The sequence below is a fragment of the Rhopilema esculentum genome, chromosome 10 (genome assembly GCF_057945365.1).
Source record: "Rhopilema esculentum isolate cy_ngs chromosome 10, ASM5794536v1, whole genome shotgun sequence".
Lineage (NCBI taxonomy): Eukaryota > Metazoa > Cnidaria > Scyphozoa > Rhizostomeae > Rhizostomatidae > Rhopilema > Rhopilema esculentum.
This window is the reverse complement of record NC_142824.1, coordinates 4,547,506-4,560,513: the sequence shown is the minus strand read 5'-3', so window position 1 is coordinate 4,560,513 and position 13,008 is coordinate 4,547,506. Positions and strand designations below refer to the sequence as shown.

General features: G+C 33.7%; 1 protein-coding gene across 4 annotated transcripts in view; it reads right to left on the bottom strand.

Annotated features, from left to right (window-relative positions):
* LOC135690392 (kinesin light chain) overlaps window positions 1-13,008 on the bottom strand; it is a 20,751-nt gene extending 7,743 nt beyond the window's left edge. For 2 of the 4 annotated variants that reach the window (XM_065207945.2, XM_065207971.2), the window contains exons 1-9: window positions 12,480-13,007; window positions 9,804-10,028; window positions 8,580-8,646; window positions 7,320-7,435; window positions 6,892-7,010; window positions 4,480-4,515; window positions 2,079-2,166; window positions 1,064-1,165; window positions 784-867 (exon numbers count right to left, since the gene is read on the bottom strand). In XM_065207945.2, the coding sequence (XP_065064017.1) occupies window positions 784-867; window positions 1,064-1,165; window positions 2,079-2,166; window positions 4,480-4,515; window positions 6,892-7,010; window positions 7,320-7,435; window positions 8,580-8,646; window positions 9,804-10,028; window positions 12,480-12,701 (1,059 nt within the window). In that variant the 5' untranslated portion in view covers window positions 12,702-13,007. Of the gene's footprint in view, window positions 1-783; window positions 868-1,063; window positions 1,166-2,078; window positions 2,167-4,479; window positions 4,516-6,891; window positions 7,011-7,319; window positions 7,436-8,579; window positions 8,647-9,803; window positions 10,029-12,479 lie in introns of all 4 variants that reach the window. The other 2 variants (XM_065207963.2, XM_065207953.2) reach the window with 2 other exon arrangements.

Sequence of the window (13,008 nt, the reverse complement as noted above, 5' to 3'; positions counted from 1 at the left end):
TCTTGCAGAACCGTTGTTAATTTTTTTATATTTGAGTATTTACAAAGGCAATAATTCATTACGTTGCCTTTTCTTTTAAACATTATTCACATCAATTTTTTGTGCATTTCTACCTTTAAATTTTGTAATATCACTCCTTAAAACTAGACAAAAGAGGAACATAACTTTTTGGAATATAGCAAAGTTTTGTTAGTTTTTGCCAGTTAAAAGTGGCTTTTTTGGGAATGGCTAGTTTATATGTCGGGACTTAAGAAAGAAATTGTTTTGTATTTGACAGCATGGTGTAATATTTCTCACTTCAATTATTTGCAGCCTTAATCACCCTATATGTTATTCCTTTCGTGCGAACACATTTCCTATTTCATTGCAAGTTTTAGCAGATAATGCAATAGTTTGTTGACATGTGATAAACACATAGATGTGTAAGACCTCTTTCTCCTTATTTAAAAACACCTTGGTATTTAGAGGTAAGTAGTACAAACATTTGGAAGCTAAACTGCGCGGATTAAATGAGAATGTTGGTTTGAAAAACTGAGTGGGCGGAAAAAAGCCCTCATAAATTTATTTTGCATGGGCTTTGCGTGCGTGTGGGCTAAAGCCTGCGTCGCCTGGAAAGGCCTGCTAAGAGATTACCCTACAGACGACTAAAACCTAGCAACCATAAAAAATTAGATGAAGATGGCTTATCATGAGTCACTAGACATCTCTTTAGAAATAATATTTGTTATCTTATTGTACTTAGACAGACAAAAGTATATATAGTTTCTGCCAGTCAAAGCTTACCTCATCATATTTGCCCTGGTTTTGGCATAACAAAGCAAGGTTGTTTAGTTGCTTGGCAACATCTGGGTGGTTTCTTCCAAGAACCTGAAAAATAAAACTCCCATTATTTATGTCAAAGTTTTTCTCAAAGATTGATTAAGTTAAAATGACTTAACATGCCTGTAGAAAAATTAATCTAATGCAAAAAATAATGTCTAACTAAAGGTTAAAATTAATTCTTTCAGATTACGAGATATGGTAAAAGGGCAGGGAAAAATAATAAAGGGAGTTAAAATTGTACCTTTTCTCTTATTTCCAATGCACGTTTGCACAAAGGTTCTGCCTCCTTGTACTTGCCACGCTTTCCATACAAAACAGCAAGGTTGTTCAGTGTTGCAGCAACCTGTCAACAATAGATGAAACAAAATTATCTTAATGCATCATTCCAATCTTAAAAGTGACATGTAGTTGTGATACAACTGAAATTTAACTGACAAGCTTCCTTGAGAACATAGTAACAGGCCTGGTAATATTAAGCATGCAACCTGAAGCTCTGAAGCAATTTCCAAATTTTGGAAATAGAAACACCTATTTTTACCAGAAACCTAGTCTCCATTAGAATGCTTCGTCTACCAAAAGTAATTATTTGAGGGGGCGCACTTTGTCTTGTGGCATATAGAAGTAACTTGAGCTTTTTCATGTTGATGTGACTAAAGCTCCAGGACTTTTGTAGCTTTTAGTTAAAGATGGTGTATCAAGGAAATTTAAGACAAACTTTGCAAAGATAAAAAACAGTGAATAACAATAAATAGTCTGGTTCCTAAAGAGAACAATTATTGAGCAGCTGACGCACAGTTAGATTTAAAAGAAGCAAATGCATGTTGATAAGAGTTTGAGGACTTAGATGAAGCAGATAAGGGGAAAAACAAACATAAGAACATTTTAAATATATTTCTTATGGCTTCTGTATATTATTTTGTCACACATAGTAGCAGTTGATAAAATAATTTATTCCTTTCTGTCTCAATATAAATGTTTCTTAAGTTCTTAAGAATAAAAAGTGCAATATTAACTGATATCGTATCATTATACCCCAAAACATCTGTAGGTATTACCACAGCAAATTGTCATATGCTAACCACATATGTCACATATCAAACAAGATGTAACAGTAAACCTTAAAAGTTTTGGGCAAAAAAGAGATTCAACTGACAACTTGTGGGTGCTTGTGCAGAGTCCAGACTTTATCGCATCTTAATTATTGAGAACCTCTTTATCATCAAGAAGAAAAACTTGAAAAATATTGAAAATGTTACCGCTGGATGGTCTGGACCAAGAGTTTTCTCTCTGATTGCTAATGCATCATTTAGTAGATTCGCAGCCTCTTTATATTTTGACTGATCTCTGCAGATATAAAATGAATCAACATTGGAAAAAATTGAAGTCTGTTTGAACATAAGTGTGCTTGCTTTGGATTCTACTAAATGACTGTTAAATATGGCAAAAGCAGAACATCCATGGCATGGTTATAAAAATTGAGCATATTCTTTTATTCTAATAATATCTAAAGAAAGGTTTATTCCAGTCTTTATTGGTTGGCTGCCAAGATTTACTTTACAAATTTAACACAAAGTCTGTTTGTGATATTTATTGATGGGATTTTAATATCTTGAAAAGGCTTCAATTCTCAAGATTCCGGGGCTACATTAAATTGAAATGAAAAAAAATCATACAAATTGAAAACAGGATGAATTATTTTTATATAATATATGTAACTAGGCATCACATACAAAAACCCAAAAACAGTCAGTTATTGACTGTGCCACAAATTCAACTGCACAGTTAATAGATTTATTGATATTAAATAAAATAGTTTAAAATATAATTTTGAATATTTCCACAGACTGACAAAACCTTTTTTGACAGTAACTTTATGTAACCTGCATACAAAGGTACAAATTTAAAAAGAAAATTATAGAAGTTAGCAGAACAGCTCACATTTGAGAATGAATGGGAAATTTTCTTTCTGTGTGAATTTTTTAAAACTGGTATATTACAGTTTTAGGCCTTTGCTTTTAAAGTGGGATTTGAACCCATTAAAACCACCTATTTCTCCAATCTTCATGTTCAAGAAAAAAGCATTCTAGCACAGTTCTAAAAAAATTATTCATTTGGTGACCTGAACGGTTTAAAGCGTTAGCCAATTTAAAGTTTTATTATGCAGCTTTTTTGGTTCTTTTATTTACTCAAAATACTGAATAAAAGTTGAAATGGATAAAAATATCTTTTTGAGCTTTAATATCATCAAAATAGGATTTAAGCAATTTCTTTTTTGATAGATAATGTTTATTTTGGTTGTCTGTAATTGTACCTTCATTTAAAACAATTATTTTATTTTAATAATTTTAACCACCATAATCACCAAACCATGCTTCCTTTTCTGGCTTAGAAATCAATTCTAAATTTTGTTTCTAACTTTCAGAAGTAATTCAAAAAACAACTTGTGCTATGGTGACACAACGAAGCACTTCCTAGCAGCAGTTAAACAGTGCCATGGATACTGGATTTTCATGATATAGCATGCATTAGGACCTAGGGCTACCATAAGTTTCATAAATAAAGTAAGTGGAAAATCTCCCATTTTGAAATTGATAAGATAGATAGACCCAACCCACAGTGAGCCAGCCTTACAAAAAAATAGGCACATCACAGAACAAATTTGTTTAGATAAAAGCTTATACTATAAAGCTATACTTGAATAAAACAGAGCTAAAACTGTGCTATGCTATCAGTACTCATATAATCTGACATCTCAAAGCTCCAATAAAACACACTGAAACATCGTCAATGTGAATAAAAATTCAAAAGAAAACTGTTGAAGCAAACTTCAAGTCTATTTATAAAAAATCATTACGATTTCCAGTATAAAATAAGAAAATAAAACAAGACAACAACATTTCACATAGTCACAATTAAAAACGACACAAAGAGAATATTACAACACTATTAACTGACAAGTTCTATGTTTGAAATCATTTATGGTGTTCTTAATTAATGATGAAACTCTAGGTATCAAGGGGTATGAAAAAGACTAACAAGAAACACTTTTTTGATCATGCCATGGAAGTGCTCTGCTGTGCCATATCTCTCTTGTTTCAAGACAGCATTTAAAGCATTTTCTAAATCAAAATGGCTTTTGGATAGACTTTCCCAAAGGAGATATTGCAGTTTACATTTGCCCTTGCAGTAATACAAATGCTTACAGATCCAACAAAAATAGACAGACTTTGGGAAAGTCTAACTTTTCGGGTAAACAAAATGTAAAGCTTTGTTCAAGCTGGGGGTGCAGTGGCTGGGGGCAGGGGGCTACAGCCTCCCAAAGCACAGAAATTCAACAGAAAATTTTAGAAATTTTGCTGCTCTGTAGAGATTTTTCAGGTGAAAATGAGCTTTGTAACTGAAAACTCTCATGCACCCATGGTTCTAAAAACCCTTTTTGGAATGAATGTACATTGTTATAAATGCTGTCTTGAAACTAATATCAGTCTATTCAGTAGAAATCAGTAAGGGGCTAGAAATATAAACTTTAGTGGTAAACTGTTTTGGTTTTTCTGAGCAAAATATATGTCATTGTGAAACAAGTTATTCAAAGCTGTTAAATGAAAATGCTGAATCTAGCCCCTTACAACAGCACACCTTTTTACATTATTTGCATACCTTTCCTGCCATAGAGTCAAGTGTAAATGGAAAGACCTGTGTGTGGTAAGAGAGGAACTAGTTACCAAAAGTCAGAAAGAGCAAATTGACTGGATACAAATTACTATCTTACAAGTATTAAAAAGGGAGATATTAATTGTCAGATGTTAGATTTCTAATTAAAGGTGTAACTACATTGAAATGTTGGATATGGCTTGGAGTGTTGATTATGTAAGCATTGTCTTGGGAATAAATATTCTAAATGGACTAACATAAAAAGTTTTCTTAACTATATATATATAAAGTGTTTATGTCTTTTTGGTTGTAGACTTTCTGCAATGCATTCTAGTCTGTCTTTGTGCATTGATTACCGTACCAATCCTTTTAACATTCCCATCTTTGTTAATTAAACTCCAAATATTTTTGACAGAGGAAATATCAAACTTTGGACATTCTACATCCAGATACTCCAGCTTTGAAAATGATGTTTCATTTAAAGGGCACAATTTCAGTCGTCCATGTACTGGAGACAAAAGGAAGGCAAGCAGGTGCCACAAAACAGACTTTGGAATGTGGACAACTTTGTGAACTATTGTGAATCTGGTAAATGAAAATAAATGGTGTTCTGAACATATGAAGTTACTTTTGACACCTTCAATATACACTGCTCAAAAGAAAATACTTAACCACACATAAAGATATCTAAATAACACAAGGATAAATTCTTAAATTCCTTCAATTTGATTTTAAGTGACAGCCAGGAAGATGATAATTTTTCTTGGGCAAAAAATGGGGTGTCAGAAAAGCAGCTCCATTTGCAGATTTGTCAAAAATTTGCTTTGACCCCAATCTAAGCTTTCAAAGATATATTTGGGATTGCATTTGCCTTAATTCTCAAAAAACATAAAACTTTATTTCCTGAAAATGTATCCCTGAAACTAGCTTCCTGGACTTGTTAATATAAATGCATGAATCACTACTTATCTGTTATTTTTGTTCCAAATAATTATAAGAAAGTGGCACTTGCATGGTAATGAATGAGACACAAAAAACTTTCCATGTATTCTGCAAAAGATTTTTTCTTGAAGGAGACTTATGAAATATAGTTGAACCTCAACTTCCATTAAAGTCAAGCTCCCAACCAATGGCTCTTTCCATCTCTTTGGTTTAGACATGCATCATGTAAAAGAGTCCTGGATAGTTCTTATTCCAGACAAGTGGAAAACCTTGGTTTATTGATCAAACTTTAAACTCGATTCATGAAATAGGTGTTTCAAAGTGGGAATCAAACAAAGGTCATTTGAGCGACATTTTTTGGACAAATCACCAAAACATGTAATGCCATAATGGCTTTGAAATTGTCATGTTTTTTAACATCTAAACATGCCTTCTTCCTGTTAGAGGGGTAGCTCCTCAATTGGACTAGAGTCTTATCACCCCTTATGGAACGGTTCAGTAAGAGTTGTTTTACCCAGTCTTTTAGTACTTCCTAATAAAATCAATGTATGTACTACAAACACATTCCACATGCTTGTGTAAAGCCAGTCTTATCAGCTATTCTACATGAGCAATATTACTACAGATGACTTTTTTGTGAAAAACTTGTGCCATCACCCCTTATGGAACTATTCAAATTTAGGCATCCAGTAAAGTGCACAACAGAGAAAAACCGTAAATTATCATCTGCTCTCTTTTCTTCTATTTTTAAATTTTGTCAATATCAAATCAAACCTTTATTGAGCCATTTGTTACCAAATTCAGAGTAGAGAAAGAATAAAGTTATCCCCCATTTTGGTTTTCTTACTTGAATGAGACTTCTTCACAGGTCAAAGGGTTAAGCAACTCATTAACTGTCGAGCGGCATAACAAGGAGCCAGCTATCCCATCAAAGAATGAAAGTGCTTCCGAAAAAAACGCCACAAATGAAAATTGTTCCAGCTATTGTTTGGGTTTCAACGAATAGTTGTTTTTGAGAAACAAAGAAACATGTAGTGGGGTTTTGTTTTATTTTGGCTAAAAAACCAACCAAGGGAATGACCAAGAAAGTTGGGGTGCAGGAAAAAAGGAAGAGTTGAAGGTCTACCAACCTTTTTACTTAAATTCTGCTTACACTTACCTAAAAGATTCTCTAGCTTTTATGAACAAAATGAAACAACAATAATCAGCAAAAGTATGAAAAATATTGTAACGCAATAACTGTGTGCGCTTTCTAAAAATAAACTGACCCAAAATCTTCTTATTAATATATAACATTGCACAGTCAGAATTCATGAAAAAATCAAATTGTCCCAAAGGGGTGACATGACTCTAAAACGTGGCCCATAATATCTGTATGAGGAAAAAGTTGGTTTGGAATCAGAGAACAAAGTACATGCTTATATTAAAGACAAGGTTTGCTTACAGTGTAATTTATGAGTTTAATCTTATGCCTACCTATAAACCAAGGCCAATATATTCAGCATTGTTGCTACATCAGGATGGTCATGTCCAGAACTTTTTTCTAGATCTTCTAATGCTTGCTTACACAAAGGTACAGCAACTTCATAACGGCCCTAAAGTATGAATAAACAATCCAAATATCATTAAGAAGAAAAGGTAAAATTTCAGAATTACAGTAGCTAGGACAAGGAAAAACAAACAGTATAAAAATTTCACTGATTGTTTCCCTACTTAGGTTAATATTAGGCTTTTTTGTTTCTTGTCACTCACGGCAGCATAACACTTCTATGTGAAAATCAAGCATTTTATCAAAATGAGTTGTATGTATGATTTCTGTAGCAAAGCTTATTTCAAACATTCATACACAAACTGTGTTCATAATTTCAAATACCGAGAAAAAGCAGACAAGGTTAGAACCTGACCTGTGAGGCATACTGAATGACCAAATTATGCAGAGTCTTCAATCTGGCAGGGATTTCATAAACACCTGCATTATTGACAGAGCTAGTCACAGATGACGTCTGACTTAAGGCATCCTCTAAAACAGAATGATATGGAAAACATTTGAAAATTATTCTGTCATGGAGCTTTAATACACTGACATTGGCAAACCAATAATTTGAGTTAACATTTTTTCCCAACTTAAAAAATCTGCAATCCTTCGTATACATTTAAAGCATAAAAACATTGTCTCAGATAAACAAACTGAGCAGACAAAATATGATCATTTTCTGAAGGGTTTACAATAGTTTTTTTCGATTGTTTACTCTGAGGAGACAAATGAACAGGGAAATTGAAGTAAATAGTGGGGTCATGGCCAATGCCAAAATTAAATAACAGAGAGTTTAAATAAACAGAGGGTGTCAAACTTTTCTGAAGAGAAAACAATGTTGAAAGTTTTTGCAAGGCCATTTTATTTTGGAATCTTAGCCAACATGCTTTTAAACAGGGGTGTTGATAAAAGGTATAGGAGTCTCTTCCAAATTCTCTAAAAAATAAATTGGGAACCTGCTATTTCAAACCTCTAAATATGTACACAAAGAAAGATGTTTAGTTAAATTTTTTATTAGGCTACTTGATTGACAGTTTGTTATAAAGCAATGGATTGTAATGTAAGCAAATATGACAGTCTTTCTGTAAGCTGAGCACTTGTATTAATCAAAATCTCTCACTAGGACTTATACTCAGTCATTCCAAATCAAAATGAAAGGAGTGAAATTTGAAATCCAAGGTCTATAGCAAGGACAAGTTGCTAAGAGAGTCACAATTATTTAAAATTCCACAATCGTTCAAACCAAAAAAAAGACAAGACCCACAAAGCAAAATAATTATCTCATCTTGAAATCTAAAAATTGTGGAGACTGGGCCCAAACTTATTCCCTTTTTTGTCCCTGAGGCCCTTGTGATAATTAAGATATATGTTTCAGGAGGGTGAGCAAAACATCTCTCAATTATCACTCGTGAGCATCCTCCTGGAAATTTGATCAAAAAGCATTGGAATACATCAAACATTTTCTTTGGTCACTTTAATCCCCTTTTTCGTAACAGCAATTTTATTTCCACCAGGATAACTATCAATTTCTGAAATTATAACATATTATCCAACAACAAAAAACATTAATTAAAACAGTGAAAAGTTCATCTGCATTTGTAATTTTCTACAATCTGTAAATAAGATTTACCGTCAGTCTCCCTATCTGAATCTTCATCCTGAACATCATCTTGAAAATCACTGTCAATTCCTTCATCCTAAAAGTTCAAAAGTTATTAAATGAACGGAAACAAAATTGATCATAGGAGTAGCTTCTCCAGTTGCTCTGATATCACATTATTTTACCTTTTCTCCTGCCAGTAACCCCCTTTCATTAGCTTGAATAATGGAATTTAACCTTTTGATAACCAAGTCATTTGTTTTTCTTATTTTGTATAGTTTTGCATGTTGCCAGATGCAAATGGACACATCCAGTAGTAGCAGTTTTAGTCCTGGTGTTTGAGCAGAAGCTTATCATCATGTTGTTATGTCTCTAACTCTTGAATGTCTCTAGCAAACAAAACTTTTGTTCAGCTGAGAGAAAATGCTTAAAGGTGACACTGTCCTATATGGGAATCAATTGAGTGTACAGCTCAACAGGTCACAAATTCAATCATTGACAAACTGTTGTAGAGTAATGGTATTTGTTTGAATCATTTTCAACTTAAAAAGTTTCTTCAATAGGTCAATAGGTTTTCTAGGTCTAAGTTAATTCAAGGCACTTCAAGTCCATAGCAGTTTTCAAGCTAGGAACTCAAAATGCAGTGAGTCCAGTATTAGACTATTTGCTAGAGTGATATCAGATTTTTGTTTAGTTTTGTTCTCAGAAAAGATCAACTTTTGATTTATAAAACTTGACAATTAATGGAAATTTTGTAATGAAAACAGTTTATTGTCCTGCACTTCAACAAACTATTTTAATTCAATGGTATTAAATATAATTCTTTGGGTGGTGAGACCTGTTAACAGTCACTGCAAACATATATCTTTGCAGGCTTCAGCCTATGAATATGAAGTCTCTAGAAGTTTCTAAAAACTTCTCACAGTTGGTATAATTTGTTTGAAATCGCTTTGGAGCAAGCAAATATTCTTTTTTGGCAGGTGTCTTTCGATATGACTGATTTCAATAATTTCCAAAATTCTCATGACCATCCCTTCACTAAAAACCAAGTTTAACATGAGGCAGATGACGGTTAACCTTTAGGTTTAAGTCAAATACAATAAATTATTTTTTTTAGATACATTTAGCTGAACTAGCAAAGTACCATAGGAATGACATAATTATTAAGAAGCATCGTTGTTTGAAAGCAATTAGAACAAAAGGAATTGTTTACTGGATGTATAAATACATGTTTGTAAGTTTACTTTCTCTTACCATAGTCTTGTCATCATACTTTTTCAATGAATTCATGAATTCCAGGTGTTGCTTTTCCTCCTCTAAACGAGCCACATTTTGCTCACTCCCCTGGAGTTTTTGTTGTGTTGATGACAGTTCTTCCCTTAACCAAGCATTCTCTTGACATAACCGCCTAACTTGAGCTCTTAGCTTTTGCTTTTCAGCCTCAACATGACTCAAGTGACCGCACAGTGCCATCATGACCTGCAATTGAAAGTTATCTTTATGAAAACGACCCTTAAACCTTGCAGGCTAACCATACCTCAGATGCATTGCCATGGGATTGCAAGACTTTATCTGGCATTTGATGTATACAAATCCTGCTTCAGCTAACTGAAAATACAATATCTTGCTGGGGGTGTTACTATTAAAGGCTCCTTGGAATGCAAATTCAAGCTGCGAAGGGCTTCTTTTTCCATCCTTTTGACTCTGCAATTTTTTCAGTGCTTTAATATCTGGCAAATGCCATCCATTGAAATTGGCAGCATTTTAGAAGGTTTTTTCAATTTCACAGACAACTTATGAACTGGCTGGAGTTATCCAGAAAAACAAGAGAATGGTACATCAGAACAGATCAAGAGGTGCTCTCAAGCAGTCAAAAAGTCTACATAATCAGCCATTATGTTTGTAGAGACTATCAAAAAAACAACAGATTGATTTAAACATGTCCATAGGGAACCATAGCCTATTGTTAAGTCATGGACAAGCTTAGATTAAGAAAACAAAGATAAAAAGAGAAAACAAAAGGCTTATAAAAACAATGATTTTTATCATCAGGAGATATATCAAAGGAGAGCAAGGACAAAGGGAGTCATATAAATGTTTAGTGAGAATATTACAACAGTATTGAAATAAACAGCATGAAAGATAAGGCTTCCAAGGAGATAGAATACAAATAACCATTTGAGAGCACAATCACAAACTCAGGAGACATCTTAAAGACATAAAACTTTTCACTGTGATCTTTGTTTTTGGATTTCCTGCTGTACTTTTAAATACTTCCTCACAAAGTATGACAAGGTTATCCTTTGCTTTTTAACTATAGCCAAGTTTGAATACATGTGATTTCTATTAAGAGCAAACATGCTTCATTGAAAGAAATAGTTCTTTACATAAACTTATTTTGGATGCTTTCATTTACTAACAAAACTAGAAGAAAAAATGTCAAATTTTTTCTTCAGATAATAACCAATTCCATGAGCTAAGAATTAATTAATTATATACAGTATATATGTTGCAAAAATTTCTCAGAAAATAAAGCTTCTTAGGCTTGCTTTCACTTTGGGATCTCCAAAAATTTGAATTAGACATAAAGTACTGCCAAAACCAATTTTTTATCAACAAAGATGCTAACTTAATTTGTAAATTGTTTTCTTATACTGGGATACATTTAATTGACATTGAATCACAAATCTCCAGAGTGTGAAAGAAATGGAATTATTTTCTGAAAATTGGAACTATTTCCTTTGAAAATTACGTCATTACTGGGAATACTTTTGGCATGTCTATACAGGATGGACCAAGAAATCCCAGGTAAAAGTCTTGGTGCCAGCAGCCATTTTAGGGACTTCGGGGCCCAGAGCCAAAAACAATCTGTGGAACCCTTTGTCCTTTACAACTTTTTTCTAAGGACCCCTTATGGCTACCATTGGTGGGCCTGGGGCCAGGGCCACAGCTGCCTGGATCCCCTAAAACTTTTTGGTACCCACGATAGTTTAATCCACAACTAACATTATTTTGGGATGAGGGGGTGTGGTGTCCCACTTTCTGCTGGAAACTGTAAATTTTTCAAAGCAATCTTTAACCAACAGGGTATTCCAGGGTCTTTTCCTAGGTTCTATATATGAGGAAAGAATCTAAAACACCACAGACAAACGGACTTACATAAGCCTAGCAAAAAGCAATTAAAATCTCTTTGAGTCATTTCGTGAAAATAACAACAATTTTTGGACAGGAAACCAAACCCTTTTTACGGCTTTGAATAAAATTATCTTCTTTCATTGCCGTAACAACCGCCATTGAATTAACCAATTAAATATGAGTAGATAAGTAAGTATAAATTGAAGATGGTATAAAAACAAACGAGCGATGGGATATGGGAAAACAATTTAACAATTAATACAAAAGAGTTAATTTTTTGTTCACAACTAATTCAGTGAAGTAAATCTGCTATCTATAACCCTAAACCTTCAAGATAAAAAAAGTGCAAAAAATTGTTTCATTCAAACTCATAAAAACACTGACACCTCGGCTTTCAATATCAATAATTAAGTTTCAGAAAGCATAACTGCTATGTGCTGTTTACTGCGAAGCCTTTGTATTTGCTAACGATCACCAGCAAAAGTAAGCAATTTTCTCAAATTAATAATGTGTCAGAATGTTGAACGTGCAACAACAAAGTAGCATTGAATTGAAGATTTTGGAAGGTGAAGGAAAGCGGGTCGCCAGGTTAGTTATCAAAAAATAACAGTAGCCTGAGAATTAAAGCACTGGAAGGTAGATGCTGCACAAAACCGGCGAAGTAGACCAAAAAAGGAGAATAAAAGCATAATTTCAAGCCAAAGTCATTGGATGAACGAAACGAGATGAAGTTACCACCGGTGACCTTCAACCAGATCGATAAAGGAAGGGCTGGGCATATTAGTTGAAGCTTACCTGGGCTTCACCAAGACCTAACTCGATCTTCTCTAGTGACTTCTTTATCATGTCTCTTTTCTGTTCGCTGGCTTCTTTCTCAGTCTCACTGACAGAAATTTGTGTCTGTTGCATCTTTGACAACAAACTCGAATGCTCATTCTTCAGTGTTTCCAATCCCCGTAATACACTTTTAGTGCTTGAAATAATTTCATCCTGACCCACTTTCCGACTTCCCTCCATGTTTTACTGACATGCACGTCCACTAAGAGCTCGATCAGCTAAACTGTAACTTTTGTAAAGATATAGGCCAGGATCTGCTAACTGGAGTACCAGTTTGTTTTTGGGCAAGGCCAGAACAGCAAAGAGTTGTCTTCCATTAACGAAAACCAAAGATAAATCGATTGAAGAAAAGCCCTTCTCCGTTGCTTGAAACCAAATATTGCGTTTTGTTGAATCGTTAGTGAAACAACTAGTCAGTAAACATCTATCTTCCTTTACGCAAATCTTAATTTCAATAACGAAGTGCTAGCAGGTCTTCTTCCCAACA